Source organism: Euprymna scolopes, chromosome 7 (genome assembly GCF_053919585.1).
Source record: "Euprymna scolopes isolate OS-2025 chromosome 7, ASM5391958v1, whole genome shotgun sequence".
Classification (NCBI taxonomy): domain Eukaryota; kingdom Metazoa; phylum Mollusca; class Cephalopoda; order Sepiida; family Sepiolidae; genus Euprymna; species Euprymna scolopes.
The window spans coordinates 173,023,459-173,040,073 of NC_136488.1; the positions used below are offsets into that span (position 1 = coordinate 173,023,459).

At 40.2% G+C, this 16,615-nt stretch overlaps 1 protein-coding gene across 1 annotated transcript in view; it reads left to right on the plus strand.

Moving 5' to 3' along the window:
- Nucleotides 1–16,615, plus strand: part of LOC145280157 (early activation antigen CD69-like) — a 63,153-nt gene that overhangs the window by 14,583 nt on the left and 31,955 nt on the right. The window contains exon 2 of the mRNA XM_080131924.1: nucleotides 12,212–12,418. Coding sequence (XP_079988050.1) covers nucleotides 12,212–12,418 — 207 coding nt within the window. The remainder of the gene's footprint in view (nucleotides 1–12,211; nucleotides 12,419–16,615) is intronic.

Genomic DNA, 16,615 nt, shown 5'->3' on the forward strand with positions numbered 1-16,615 from the left:
TAATATATACTATTACTGCAAGCTTGCCTATATTGAAAATGCTTGCTTCCTTGCTAGCCAATCAACCCATCTAATATAGCCTAATTTTTCAATTACATTCGAAATATAATACAGTGCCATTAGCAAAGAAAAAGTTACCTATGAAAACGAACCTCCTAAAGTAAAACCTTGAATAATTATCTAAACTCGAATGTAAATTGATATCAAGCCGACTTTACAAATGGATAAAAGTTTATTATTGGATTTTAATTAATTATAAGGTGAAACTCCAATGATTCAAACTCGATAGATAACGACAAACATTCACCCATTAATATGGGAGGGGAGATTATCATCAAAAGAGTCATGAATTGTTAACTTAGCACCGGACTTACTACTTAGATATAAATAAGTCACTTGTATCCATTCCCCTCCTCCCCTTTTTTTTAATGGAGAGTAGATAATACAGTAGATGTGTTATCGGCAGCTCTAGTAACTCTCGTTTCTCCTTTTTTGTCCCTCAGTCCTCATTCAATGAGTGATTTTTCTGACAAAGGGTGAAGAAAAAGCTGCTTAAAGGTCGGTAGTACTTGGTGACCAGTAGTCTGAGATGTCGGAAATTTTTCTGTCTCTGTCTGTCCTTGTGGCCATGTCACAAGTAAGGGTGCTGGAGGTAAACGTTTTGTCTGGGCTGACGTTATCCGCCTGATAGTCAGGGACCCGAACCTTGGATTAACCACTAAGGAGGCTGTCCTATCAGCAGGCGCAAAGTACTGGGACTGCTGTATTGCCATTTGGTGAGTGGATCTGGACCATGCAGTAGTCTCTGGTGGGGCCCCTCGATGCTATACTAGTGGGTAATTGTTACGGCTTTACATTTTCGTGCGCTACAAAAAAAAATTCCTGTCTTTTTCTCTCTTACTTTCCCTCTCTGTACTGCTCTAACCAAGTATGCCGACCTATTCCACAAATCCCAAAACCTCAACATGAAATATCTCCAGAATAAAAACTCGATTAAACCTAGAACCCCATCCTCCAACGTAGACCCCAACTACCAGTTCTCCTTCTCCAACATCAGGGGTCTACGTTCCAACCTTCCAGAGGTTGAAACCCAATTACAGGAGACGAAACCGAACATATTATTTCTAAGTGAAACTGGAATAGAGCCGACCACTTCCATAGATGAGTCCATAATTAACGGACTCTAACTTAACAGCTAAATCTGACCCCCAAGATCGCCATGGGCATGGAATATGTGCCTACATTAAGGATGGCTTCCCGTGTGGAAGGGATATCTCTAGAGAAAATCCTATTTTACCCTATATGTGCTTCAGGGTTGCACTTGCTAACACCACTGCATTTATATTTGCCCTCTATCGGCCCCACAACAGCGGAGTTACTATCTTTAAGAGCATATCTTAGAAAATAGACCACATACTGTCTGCACATCCCTCGGCTAACATCCACATCTGTGGTGACTCCAACATCCATAACGTGGAATAGCTGACCCATTCAAATAAGACAGACGATGAGGGGAGGTTTTGTCATGATTTTGCCATTGCTTATGACCTCACTCAGATTGTTCGCGAACCCACCCGTGTGCCCGATACACCCGGTCAATATGCAAGCCTCCTAGACCTTTTTCTCTCAACTTCCCCTGAGCTATGTTCATGTTCCGTTCATTCTCCTCTAGGATCCTCCGATCATTCCGTCGTATCAGTTAAGATAAAAACGAAATGTAAGAAGCCCCCAGACGTACCCCTCCACCGTACTGTATACCGATACTCTATGGCTGACTGGGATAGCTTCCGTACATTCATATCTGATTTACCTCTGCACTCCATGTTTAAAAAGGAAGTGTCCTCTATAGTATCAGATCTGACCGAATGGTTAATTGTAGGCATAGAACAATTCATACCATCTAAGAAATTCCAACAAAAACCTAACAGCCAGCCATGGTTCTCCCCAGAATGTGCTGCTGCTATCGCGCACAGAAATCACTTTTTCCATAGCTACCAACGTAATAGATGCACTAAGACTAAAGCTGCTTTCAGGACTGCCAGCAACCACTGTAAAAGAGTAATAAAAATTGCTAGAGAGCTATATGCCCAGTCTGTTAAATCCAATGTAGCTGATCAGCGGCTTGGTTCCCACCAGTTTTGGCAAATAACAAATAGGATCCTGAACAGAAGTGTGCGTTCTATCCCAACCATTATCAATGGACCAGAGGTCATCTCGTCAGCGTCAGACAAGGCCAAACTATTTGCAAAGAACTTTGCAGCTAATTCTACCCTATGCGACGAAGGCCATCAACTCCCAATATTTCCTCCTATAACGCAGAACAAGCTAGGTAACATACAAATATCCGTGCATGAGGTCGCCAAGCTAATCAAGAACCTAGATTCCATAAAAGCAACTGGCCTTGACGGCATCCCAATTATAGTGTTAAAAAAGCTTCAACCAGAACTTGCTCCCATACTTACGAAACTATTTAAGCGCTGCCTTAAGGAGAAGTGCTTTCCGACTCCCTGGAAGACCTCATCAGTTTGCCATGTATTTAAGAATTCAGGTGATAAGTCATCTCCCTCTCAGTACAGGCCAATAAGTATCCTGTGTGGTATGAGTAAGTTGCTGGAATCCATATTAAATAGAGAAATAGTCAACCACCTCAGCAGGAACAACCTTCTTAGTGACACACAATATGGTTTCCGTTCTGCAAGATCTACCGCAGATGTGCTGACGGTTATATCTCACAAGATTAGTGAATCTCTTGACAAAGTCTTCCTTTCTAGGGCAATTGCTCTTGACATATCAAAGGCCTTCGACAAGGTATGGCATAAGGGTCTACTTCACAAGATTTCCAGCTACGGTATAACTGGAAGTGTTTTCTCAATCATTAAATCATTTCTCTCAGATAGGCTCATAAGAGTAGTGGTAGATGGGCAAAAATCGGAGGCCTGCAATATAAATGCTGGAGTCTCTCAGGGGTCAATCCTGAGCCCAACTCTCTTCCTGATCTACATCAATGACCTCCCTAAACACATACTTAAATCATTTGTTGGCATCTTTGCTGATGACACGACCATTTATGGCAACACATCAAAGGCTGTAAATGACAAAGTTCTCTCCGATTCTCTCTCCTCTGATCTCGAGCGCGTGGTTCAGTGGGGGAAGACGTGGCTGGTTACCTTTAATGCATCCAAAACCAAGCTCCTATCCTTACATCATCAACGCTCTGATCCCCATCTGGCATCAACTGTGATGGATGGCTCTCGTCTGGGTGAGGCCTCGTGTTTTGACAAGCTTCTAGGTTTGACCTTTACTCCTGATCTGAAATGGAACACGTACATCAAGTCTGTTGCCAAGGTCGCTGGAAAGATGGTGGGATCCTTCTACCCCTCCAGAAGATATCTCACTACTGATGCAATTCTCTATCTATATAAAAGCCAAGTACGTCCAAGGATGGAATACTGCTGCCATATCTGGGCAGGAGCTGCTAAAAACAGCCTATCCTGCCTTGACAGAGTACAAAATAGACTTCGTGGGTTAGTGAAGGATGCCCTTTTCTCTACCCTGCAACCTCTCTCCCACAGAAGAGACGTTGCGAGCCTATCCTTGTTTTATCGTTGTTTCCATGGCAGGTGCTCGTCTGAACTCCAATCTCTGGTCCCCCCTCGCCAATCTTTCACGAAAAACACCAGTCTAGCTGCATCCACTGTGAAAAATTTCCCCCACTCTTTATCTGTACCTAAATCAAAACGTTGATTCCATGAACAAAGCTTCTTTCTTAGAACTGCACGCCTGTGGAACTCTGTTCCGTCTGCCTGCTTCCCACCGGACTAAAACTTGGATGTCTTCAAGTCCAACGTTAACAAGTTCCTAATAAACCGCCCCCTTAAATAAACACTTCATCAAATCTCCACACTAACGTAATGTACTTGCAATGATCCTTATCCCTGAGTGGCTTCCGGGCCTTGATAAGTGGTGATCACTCTGTCAAAAAAAAAAAAAAATATATATATATATATATATACTAGAAGGCCGCCCGGCATTATCCGGTCGTAAAATACGCTTAAATATATTTTGATTAATGCAGATTACGTATTTATAATTATTATACTATATTGGACCAATATAAAGTAATGATTTAAATTTATATTTTAATTTACTCTTTCGCCACCACAGAGAATCGAAACCAAAACTTTTAGGTTACGATTTACTTTTTCCTTTTACATTAATGCCTGAGCTATGAAGACATATGCACAACTAGGCTAAAATTAAAAGATGAACCAGTAGCTATTACGTTACGCTTGAATATATATAATGCTGTTGTTCAACTTTCACCTGAAGAATTCCATTTTTTTTTTAATTTTCACACTTCTGCACCGATTTTCCTCGGCTAAAAACTAAATATAAAGTTTCGCATACATTTGAATACCCTATATATGAAGTTTTATGTCTGTAGACCAAACACTGAGAGAGGAGTTTGGTAGGCAAACTTTTTTAACAGATATATATATATATATACGCATACACAGATATATATATATATATATATATATATATATATATATATATATATATATATATAAAAGAGGTCTGTGTTTACTATAAGCTTTTTATGCAAATATTACGCAAGCCTAAATCGTGTAGAATATCTGCATGAATATAATTACACATAATAGTTTTTTTTTCTGTCTGTTTCGATTTACTCAAAACCGCACACACCTCGTCTTCTCATGTATCGTTCTCTTCTTCCTCTTCTACTTCTTGCTCACAGTGACCCGTTTTTATGCTAAGCTGAACTCTAGTGTGTGCGAGAGAACACGAGATTTTGCGTGGTTACTTGGCAATATTAACCGGCCGCCGTCATCTTGCCATTTTTCTTTGGACGTGCCTGCTTTGCAGAGTGCACACCTCGAGCGTTTGTCAGGTAAGCCCGTCTGTTCGCAATTTATTGCACACTCCCCCCTGATCTCATTATCACAGAAAGAGCAGGGAGGCGGTGGCCTTTTTCTTCGAGTGCTTCTTCAGAGAGGGGGATTCGGGGCTTCATCATCGTCTGCGCTGTCTTCCGTGACACGAAGGTCGGCGAACCTAAAGCTGAGCATCGCAGTATCACTGTCCGGGTCTTCATCATCAGCAGGAGGGTCAGTACTTTGAAGGCTACCACTCTCAGTGTCGCTGTGCGTTGAAGCCGTCATGAACCAGAATGATGGGTCGCTGGTCACGGATTCAATTTCACTATCTTCGTCAAGCGGCAGCTGCGTTTGGAATACTGATCTTAAGTCTTTAATATGACGAGGTACTCCATCACTTCAGTGACATGACCGGTTCCGTAGCTAGTCGTGCACTGGCCTCAGGGTTTTTTTTAACCCAGACGACATCTCCTTCTTTTATGTTCTTTTGTGGTGGCTCCGGTTCGGGTAGTGAGCTGCTCTCCAAACCTCTCACCCTGACACGGTATGTATGTAGCGCATTGGCTGGCGCGGTGGAGGGTGAAACATCGTCCTTAGGGGTGACGTTGTACCAATAGACTGCTTCAGGTACCGTACGCCCCTTCCGCGCTGCGATTGTCTTAACAGTTCTGTGATTGCGCTCAATAATCCCGTTTCCACTGGGAACATGGGCACACCGAAAACGCAGATGGACACCCCAGCCATCTGCAAACTGTTTAAACGGCTCACTAACAAAAGCAGGGCCATTGTCGGTGAGTATCTCAGAAGGAGGGCCACGCTCGAGGAACACACCTTCCAACTCATGGATAATGGCAGCCGCGTCCTGCCGGCGAAGGGGCCGCCACAATGAAAACCTAGATGGTCCACAGTCGATAAGCGTCAAAAAATGCCTCCCGTTGTAGTGCGTTATGTCCATCGCAATCCTATCCCAATTACGCTTCACACTGAGTATTCCCTTCTTCCACCGGACAGGTGCTGGGTCGATCGATCGGCAGGTGTTGCAGCTTCCCACAACAGATTTCACAGCCCTCCGAGACACAGAGGGGTCAACCAATCTGGCGAAGTAAAGCGTTCGGTTTACACCGGGGTGCCCGCTTTGGCAATGGACATCATTAATATGCTCCGTGCTGAGTCTATGTCCCACTGCAGCGCAATTTACAGGTGCTGACTCGTTCACTTCTTTTGGCAGGTCTAGCCAACGGTATGGCACTCTGGTAAGACGATCCGCCTGATTCAAACAGGACTGCACCAGTGTCACATCTATGACCAAGTCGTATTCCTTAGTGGTTTCGGTTAGGGTAGCAAGCCGCCTCCGGATCAACATTTCGGCCGACGCCTTCGTTGTCAGACGTGCTTTTCCGTTCAAGGCATTGGTCATCCACCGATGCACACACGTGGAATCCGTGATGATGTGAAGGATTCTAGCCTGCCACTGAAGCGCTAGATTGACTCCTTTCAGTGTAGCATCGAGTTCAGCTAGGTTTATATGATTGGCGTCATTCTCCGGCCGAAGCCAGCAGGCATCTTCTATTATCCTTCCGTCGACCGCCAGAGCAACGCCAAAGGCAAGTGAGCTGGCGTCTACCCAAACTGTAAATTCACTCCCATCGACGCACCAGCTCCCCCGAACGGGGTCATCATTGGTCACTCTGGCCACAACTTCCACCAGCATGCTTCGCAGGGCAGGATCATGCACCTCATCGTCCCATCCAGTGGACATAGAAGTTGCCCGTCGCTTTATGGCCGCTACAGCCACTCGGAGCCGCCCACACACAGGGAAGTGACCCACCAATTTTCCGCAAATGGAAAACGTGCTCCGACGTGTGATGGTAGATGGGATTTCCGGGATTTCACCACTCCTTCCCCATTGAAGGCCATCTGCACTTCCGCTCACCTGCAGTCCGAGCACTTTCGCCTCGTCCTGTAGCCGCTCCGGCTCCTTGCACGACAATCCGAAGCGCTCGAAGTGTTCTTTGACCGCCTGGGCAGACAGGAGGCTCTCATTGACAAAAATGTCGTCTATATACGACGATGTCGCATGTTGCACCGCTTCATCTTGACGCCGGATCGCCTGCATGATTGCTGTCATGATGTTAGGGGCTACATTCAGGCCGAATCCTAGCCTGGTCAAGCAATAACGAGTTCCTTTGATCACCACCGTCTGGAACGGCCACAGCGATTTCTCAACACGTATTTGCAAGTACGCTCTTCGCAAGTCCAGTATGGCTGCTTCCGCACACTGCCGCCGCCACTCCCGTAGTTTATGAGCACAGACATCAGCCCCCGCAGTGTGTGGGTCAACGTATTTATTAAGTTCCCGAAGAACAGGTCGAACTTTCTGCTTGTTCTCTTGTCTGACAGCCATCAGGGGAATTAGCCCCCGCGGGGGCCCGAGCTCATCCTCTGGGTATGGAACTAACCAGCCATTATCCAGCCACACTTGAAGTTCTGCCTCGTACTGCCCCCTAAGCCACGCAGGAGGGGGATACTCTGTAAGTCGATTCCGCAATGACACTGGTGGCTGGTCGCCTGCCCATTTCCAGGACGCTGTCCAAGTGTTTGTGCCCTTATCGTATTCTGCATGGAAGTCGGGCTCATCGAGAGTGATTGCTGCACACATTTGTTTGTTTGGTCGAGAGAAGCTCACATCACCGGCGCCGTTCACAGTAATTCCGCCTAGCTGTGTGATAGCGTCCATTCCAAGGAGAAGGTCATATCCGAGCAGCTCCCCATCGACCACTAACACCGTCACAGCAACCGGAGAGCCATTGCCAATGCTGATATGAACAGCGCTGACCCCACAACACACCAATGAGCCTTGGCCGACAGTAAGTACAGGGATCCTTCGTTTCTTCCATGTGGCGCAATATTCCTTTCGAAGAAGGATTTGGGTACAGCCGGTGTCAACCAGCGCTGAACGTTCACATCCATCAACTTGAACTGTTACTGCAGGCAGCGCTTTGTTCAATGCCGCGTTGGGGAGGGTGCTAGCGCTGTGGCGTCCTCCCCTTGCCCGTTTCCTGGACAATTCCGCGCTATGTGGCCTGGCTTATTGCATTGGTGACACTGTATTACTTGTCGTACTCCATAATTAGGGGTGCGCCTTGTACCGCTTTTGCAGTCTCTGGAAAAGTGGTTGGGGCCATCACAGGTATAGCATCGTAGACCCTTCGTTGGCGAGTCCAGAGTGTCAACAGCTGCGGAGACTAGTTCTCGATCATCTTTCAAGATGTTTCGTGCTCTCGCCAATAACTCCTCCAATCCGATCTCAGTGAGTCTTGACGATGCTCGCAGCAGTCGACTTGCCTCATCCGGAAGTCCCGACAAAAAGGCGCATGCCAATATGCGATCACTTGCACCGCCGAAGGGAGTGGCAAGCTTTTTCAAGTCGGCCATGTAGACATCCACTGTCTCCCCCGGCCCAAGTCGGCGTTCGGAAAACTGCCTCCAGGCGACAAAAGGGTCTGTACCAAATGCCCCGTATAGCGCTTGTGTAATCTGCTCCATGGTCAGATCCTCCCCTAGCTGCTGGTACACGGCATAAGCCCCTTTAGTGAGTCTCAATGGGATAACCATAACTGGGTCTTTAATCTTGCACAACCGGCAAACGCGCTCAGCCTTTTCCAGTCATTCGACCACCGAGGGACCAGTGGGGGAGCCATCGAATTCCGGAATTAATCTGATGTCAAATTTCTCCATACCAAAGCCGAGATAGCTTGTAATCAGAGTTTTTTTTTTCTGTCTGTTTCGATTTACTCAAAACAGCACACACCTCGTCTTCTCATGTATCGTTCTCTTCTTCCTCTTCTACTTCTTGCTCTTTTTCTTCTTTTTTCTTCTCAGTCGTCAGAAGCGTCGTCTTTGTCTTGACTACGTTTTTCCTTCTTGCTTCTTGCTCACAGTGACCCGTTTTTATGCTAAGCTGAACTCTCGTGTGTGCGAGAGAACACGAGATTTTGCGTGATTACTTGGCAATATTAACCGGCCGCCGCCATCTTGCCATTTTTCTTTGGACGTGCCCGCTTTGCAGAGTGCACACCTCGAGCGTTTGTCAGGTAAGCCCGTCTGTTCGCAATTTACTACACAAATAGTTTACTAAAGATGATCATCGCATAAGAAAACCGAAAAAATTAATAGGGAAACCATTAAAATTAATGCTTAAAAGAATATGCAAATTAGCTAGATTTTTGGAAGATGAATGCAATTCCACAACCCATATATAACAAAGTTGTATTTTCTTTTTAAATAAAGAGAAAAAGGGTTCACCTTTTTTCTTCTTGACCTGAAGGACAAGATCGTTTTTCTGTTATCAAAGTGTGGTATCTGTTCCGGCAGCAATCAAAGTAATATGTGGGGGCAACCTTGCTCAATCAGTTTTGTTCAATGTAGGAGAAACCCTTCATACCAATTGTCACTATCCAGTTCCCTCTCGGGGGAACTGCCCCCCTCTCCCCTCACTCTCCACATCAAAAAATGGCCTTGTGCCTAATTTGCTCAGCGAGGAAGCAAATAAATGACTAAATAAATAGAAAAAAGCTATTTTTTTCTATTGTTCTTGGTCTGCTCTCTCCGTAAAGCATGGCACACGCAGTCCTGGGTCCCTCGGAACCCATCCCGCTAGGCTAGTATAGACACATAAAAAGACTCTTAACTATTAGTACAAATGAAATCCTCCCCCATTCTTTGTTTTTTTTGGTATTTGAGAACCTCCGAGTCTTCCCAACCCATGCTCCACCCTTTTATTTTTTTACCCCCGGTCTTCCCCCACTCGTAGGTCACCTTCTGCACTTTCTTCCTCTACACAACATTGCTGCTCTCAAAGTCCTATAGAAAATACCCCAATCCCAACTGGAGATCTTCCTGCTTGTTTTCGGTCCCCTGGAAAATAGTGGGCGATCTACCATTTTGATTAAGATCGGGAGGGATCATACTAACACAACCCAGTAGGTATTATGTTTTGTTTTTTTCTACTTTCACGGAATTTTATTTAGGCAGCGAACCTTTTTTTTGTACATATTTACATACCAAATTTAAAAGACTCTTTCTTAATGAATTGAACTCTCTTCTTTCGCGCACCCCACACACAAAATAGAGACACATACATCCACAAAAAATTACAAATGTACATATTTTTATTAAAACGCTGGAAAATGATAAAATAGGCTTAACCCCATAGAGTGAATGTAGTATTGTGGTAAATGTTGCCAGTCAAGAGTAATCTTCCAAAGTTCGAAATTACCATAGTTACAAAAACCCAGCACCCCCTCTCTCCAAACGTCTTGCAGAGCCTTGTGCATAAGTTTGTTTTTGTTTGTGAAATTTTACTTTTAATTATTAAAAATTGATTGTAACATTTTTAAAATCGAAATAAACAAGATCAAAGTGTAGTATCTGTTCCGATGCTACTCCTATGGTAATTTTACTCAGTCAATGAAGGTTTCCCCTCCATTGACTGAGACAATTATTATTTTTGGATCCTACCAGAGGGGGTGGAAGTAGACCATGTAGATCAAAGTTTGAATTCCTGACATCACCGATCGGCCGGTTTAATAATAAAGGGACCATCTATGTTTGTAAGTGTGTTGTCTCGTGTCGTCATTCCTCACACCCAAAAAGATAAATGTGTTTTATTATCATCTTGTAATGAACTTTGTACAACCCTTCCAAGTAATGTGCCTTGTGGTAAGTGTTAAGGTTCAAACAAAACTACCTACCAGCATAAATAATACTAAATGTAACACAAGTACAATAGACAAATATTTATTGACAAACATGAACACATGACAACACTGCAATACAACACAATAAAGCATTACTCATTTCAATAGTGGGTTTACCGGCTGAGTGGGGGGTATCGTGGTCTAGAGTTCCACTCTGTTTTGTTCGATATTGTTTCACGAGAGGAGAATTTACGTGCAGGCTTTACACGTGTCCAAACTCTGTCTACCCTTATGAAGGGACATAATTCCTTACTCTACACAGTAACCGGTGTTGTTCCTTTTATTCCCCTACAGCCTCTTCCATCATCAATAATGTATCTCCCCTCCATTATATGTGTTAATAAGAATCATCCCAATCAGATATAAATATCTCCCTTATTATCATCGACATCTGTTCTGAGTTCCCGTTAATGTGTCCCCAATATGTACCTCTATGCAACACACAAACCTAAATATATACCACTATTTCCCTCTCTCTTTTTTCTACCTTTATATATAGACACACATATTCATATGTTACATATATAAATACCTACAAATATGCGCCATTTAATAAGACTTGCGATATATATATATATATACATATATATATATATATATATATATATATATATATATATATATATATATATATATCACATTTCGATTCCTTTTGACGGATTGATGGTTGCTATTTCTTCTGATGAGTTAAGGGCTTAATAGATTAACTGATTGATATAATAATTAAGTGATTGATTTTGCACTACGAAACCGATATTGTCAAGAATTGTATAAGTCAACTGAATTAAAGGAATAAATTATAAGATGGTCAATATCATGAATTTTGGAATATATATATATATATATATATATGTATATATATATATATATATATATATATATATATATATATATATAGAGAGAGAGAGAGAGAGAGAGAGAGAGAGAGAGATTTATATCAAGGTGATTCGAACAACAGTCTAAAGAGCAGAGTTTATTTTAATGTATTAGTAAATGCATAAATACAATCAAAAGGAAACAGTGCTCGTTGTAATGTAGATATATAATAAGCTCGATAGGCATAGATATCCTAGAGCTATTTTAATACTGAGTAAAATGATTGATAATGCATAATTAAAATCAAAAACCGATTTTAATTATTAATTTTGATTATAAATTATCAATTATTTTACTCTCTCTCTCTCTTTCTCTCTTTATATATATATATATATATATATATATATATATATATATATATATATATATATGTATGTATGTATGTATCGCAATAGTGAGAAGCCTTGACAGTCATTTGGGCGGTAGGGTATCGATCCTGGAATGAGGCAGTTGCTTGTCTAGCCGCACTGATGAGCTGTGTAACAGCGAAACGGTACTGTATGTGGAATATATATATATATATATATATATATATATATATATATATATATATATATATATATATATATATATATGCATATCGCGTTAATGCGATTAATCCGTATGTGTATGTTTCCCTACATAAATTATTGTAAATCTTTTTCATTAATTTTTTTTTTTTTCCTTTTTTGTATATAGATTCTACGATGGCAGATTGGGTTCGAATTAAAATGAAATGCATCAAAATTTACAAAATAATTCAGTCGTTCAGTTACGGTGAAGATTACTGCCGAAACCAAAATCAGCACTTATTTATAATTGAAAACCAAAACGAATTCAATGTTCTTTACAATCTGCAAAAACATGCCAATATGTATATCGGCCTGACGAGGGCACCTGACGGAAGTAAGTAATGTTACGCCATGTTCTGAATGTTATCAAAACTTTGAGATATTAAGCATAATCGTAAGATGGAACACACACACACACACACACACACACACACACACACACACACACACACACACATATTAATGTGGAAATATGTTTTTTCAATTATATTTAACTTTTACACCAATCCTTTTATTCATGAAGCTCAATGTACTTACGGAGCATATAACAAATAAATGACAAAAGCCTATATTCCAAATTTCAATATGTTGTCCATTTAACAATTTATTCCTTTATGTCAACATATGTAAAGGTGTAAATTGTAAGATGGACAAAATATTGGAATTTGGAATATAGTCTTTTGTCATTTATTTGTTATATATATATATATATATATATATATATATATATATATATATATATATATATATATATATATATAGTTACAAACTTGGCTTAAGGTAGTTGTTTATCTAGCCACACTGCTGAGCTGTGATACAGCGAAACAGTACTGTATGTGGATGACTATAATGCTCCTTATCTTGGGTTGAACATATTGGGAAGTGATATACAAACTGCCATTAGCGTTTTAAGTGAAGCTGTTTGTGTAAACAAATTGAGCTTAGGCGTTTAGACAACGTCAAAACATTGTTAATTCACTGCCCGCCATTGTAACAGCTGAATAGCGTACCGGCTAGAAGCTCAAACTGTTGTTCTGGCGGTCAAGTTTCAATCCTGACGAAGTAGTTATTTAGCCACACTGATGAGCTGTGATACAGCGAACAGTATTGTATGTGCATGACACACACACACACACACTCTCTCTCTCTCTCTCTCTCTCTCTCTCTATATATATATATATATATATATATATATATATATATATATATATATAAAAGCCAAGCGTCTTCAATACATGTCAGTTGGATTGTTGTTTTTGTTTGATTCGTACGCCGATTTATTTGATAAATAATGTCTGATTTTGTCAACATCATCATCATCATCATCTCCGCAGAAGTGTGGGTCCCAAACAAACTTTTATTTAAAAAAAAAGTCCAAGCGTCTTCAAAAATGTCAGTTGGATTATTGTTTTCGTTTGATTCGTACGACGATTTATTTGTAAAATAATGTTTGAATTTTTCATCATCATCATCATCATCATTATCTACCGCAGAAGTGTGAGTCTTATAGACAAATTTTTTTATTAAAAAAAAAAAGAACAAGAAGGAAAAAGGACAAAAACAGCCCAGCCGCTTTAATCACTGATCGGTTGGATTTTATTTTCGTCTAATTGCGACGTCTATTTATTTGTAAAGTTGCACAAGCACTTCAACGAGTGACTGTCTCTTCTACAAATTATTTGCATTTAATTTTTTTTCATGTCAAACTCATTTAATCGTACCCATCACCATCATTGTCGTCCTGATCATCGAGTATTTATGACTTTTGGAATGTTCCTTCATGTGTATTTTACGTGTATACGTATGTGTACGTATGTATATGCATATGTATGTATATGTGTATATGTATATATGTGTGTCTCTACATGTGTATGTTTGCATGTGTGTGCACATGCATATGGATGTTGGCGTACATCTGTATGTATGCATGTGTTTATTTCCATGTGTATGTGGAGTGGAGAGGGCTCCCATAAGCCGAGGTGAAAGCAACCCCTCTAGGAGAAGCAAATCTCTGATTTAAAACACCATAAAGCGGGAGACCAGTACCTGCATTAAGCTGGTCTACAGTTTGACTTTTTGCTGGCTATCTTGCTCTTGCTTGTTGCTGGATGTCAACATTTTGAACCTAGAAAGAGATTTAGCTGTCGTACGAAGCTAAAACTCTGTAACATCATCTTTGTATAGGTCTATAAAAATAGTCCTGTGACGATGAAAAAGTTGTGACGCGTGTAGACCTAAAATGCTGGAAGCATGCAATAATTGATCTGCCATCATTATATACATCTATGTATATATGTATGTATATATGTATGTATATGTGTATGTATGTTTATATATGTACATGTGTATTTATATGTATGTATATCTATGTGTATATGTATGTATATATGTATGTGTGTATATATGTTTGTGTGTATATGTATATACGTAGATATATGTTTGTATGTATGTGTATATATGCATATATGTGTTTATGTGTATGTATGCATATATATGTGTATGTGTATGTATGCATGTGTGTATGTATGCATGTGTGTATGTATGCATGTGTGTATGTATGCATGTATATATATGTATGTGTATGTATGCATATATGTATGTATGTGTAGACGTGCATGTATGTGTGTATGTGTATGAATGTATATATATATGTAAGTATATGTTTATGTAGGTAAGTGTATGTATATATGTGTACGTATATGTATGTTTATATGTAGGTATATGTGTGTATCTATTTGTATATGTGTGTATGTATATGTATATTGATGTATGTGTCTGTATGCATGTGTGTATATATATGTATGTATGATTATTATGCATTGTGTATGTATATATGTATATATGTGTGTATGTTTAAAGATATGTACGTGTGTATGTGTATATATGTATGTACGCGTGTATATATTTATATGTATGTATGCCAATGACCGTTTTGTGTATGCTTGCACGTGTGTATGTATATGTATATATATGTATGTGTGTGTATTATGTATTGTGTATGTATGTATGTATATATGTTTGTGATGTGTATGTATGTGTATATATGTGTGTATTCGTGCATGTACATATATGTATGTATACCAATGACCGTCTTCAGTGTCATGTCTGCTTGAGCGTGTGAATTTGCCGGCAGGACTAAATAAGTAATTTTCGGGCTCATGGGCTTTCAGTGTATGAGAGAGTGGCACTCGTCTGACACGACGGTGCAATCCTCATATATATATATATATATATATATATATATATATATATATATATATACTGTGTAAACAATAACAAGACTTCAAAATAAGGTGTTGTGGCAACAAAAAGTGTATTTCAATTTACGTTACAATTGTTTCCATGTCCAGTTCGACAATTTCAAGCATTATGTCGTTTGAAAATGTTCAAAACCAGCATTTCTTCAGACTCCCTTTCCTTTTTCCTCATTATCATTTATTTATTTATTTATTTATTTCCCATCAAAATATTCACTATTTCTTCTCTCATAAACATCTGTTTTTCCTTGACCAAGTGTCAGTATGTCCCCCCATGCCTCATCCTCTATTTGAAAAGCAATATCATCTGGTGTCGCCAGGGATCTCGTCATATATATATATATATATATATATATATATATATATATATGTGTGTGTGTGTGTGTGTGTGTGTGTGTGTGTGTGTGTGTGTGTGTAATTATACTGAGTTCGTAAAATTCAGTACTATTTTCAAAACCAGCATTTCTTCAGACTTTATGAATAAGCGCACTTTTGGCAATGGAGCATTTTTTGAAGAGAAGGAAGGAAGGGGAAATCTATTCCTGTCTTCTCTTCAAAAAATGCTTCATTGCCAAAAGTGTGCTTATTCATAAAGTCTGAAGAAATACTGGTTTTGAAAATAGTACTGAATTTTACGAACTCAGTATAATTACACACACACACACACACACACACACATATATATATATATATATATATATATATGACGAGATCCCTGGCGACACCAGATGATATTGCTTTTCAAATAGAGGATGAGGCATGGGGGGACATACTGACACTTGGTCAAGGAAAAACAGATGTTTATGAGAGAAGAAATAGTGAATATTTTGATGGGAAATAAATAAATAAATAAATAAATGATAATGAGGAAAAAGGAAAGGGAATACAAATTGATACGATAAAAATAGAGAGGGAGAGGAGAGGAGAAAGAGAAAGAGTGACACCAAAAAGGTGGGAGGAGGAATTACTGTTTTGATAAAAACAAGACACTTAGCTAATTGGCGTCTTTTTCGCTGATCCCTTCCCGTGGCCTGACGGTAGATGAAGAACAGAGAGCTTGGTAAAGGAAACAAAACTGCCAGCCCCCTAAGTTGCATGACTAGGCAGTGTGTAACTATTATATTGTAAAGTCAAAGACAATAATCAATTCTATGTTAAGAAAAACCAATTAAGTTTTGAGTTTCTTTTCTTTGATTGGAACGCCGTTGTGAATGCAATATATTTCTCCGATAGCCCAGATGACGGTTGGAAGCTGATTTGAAAGCAGAACTGTA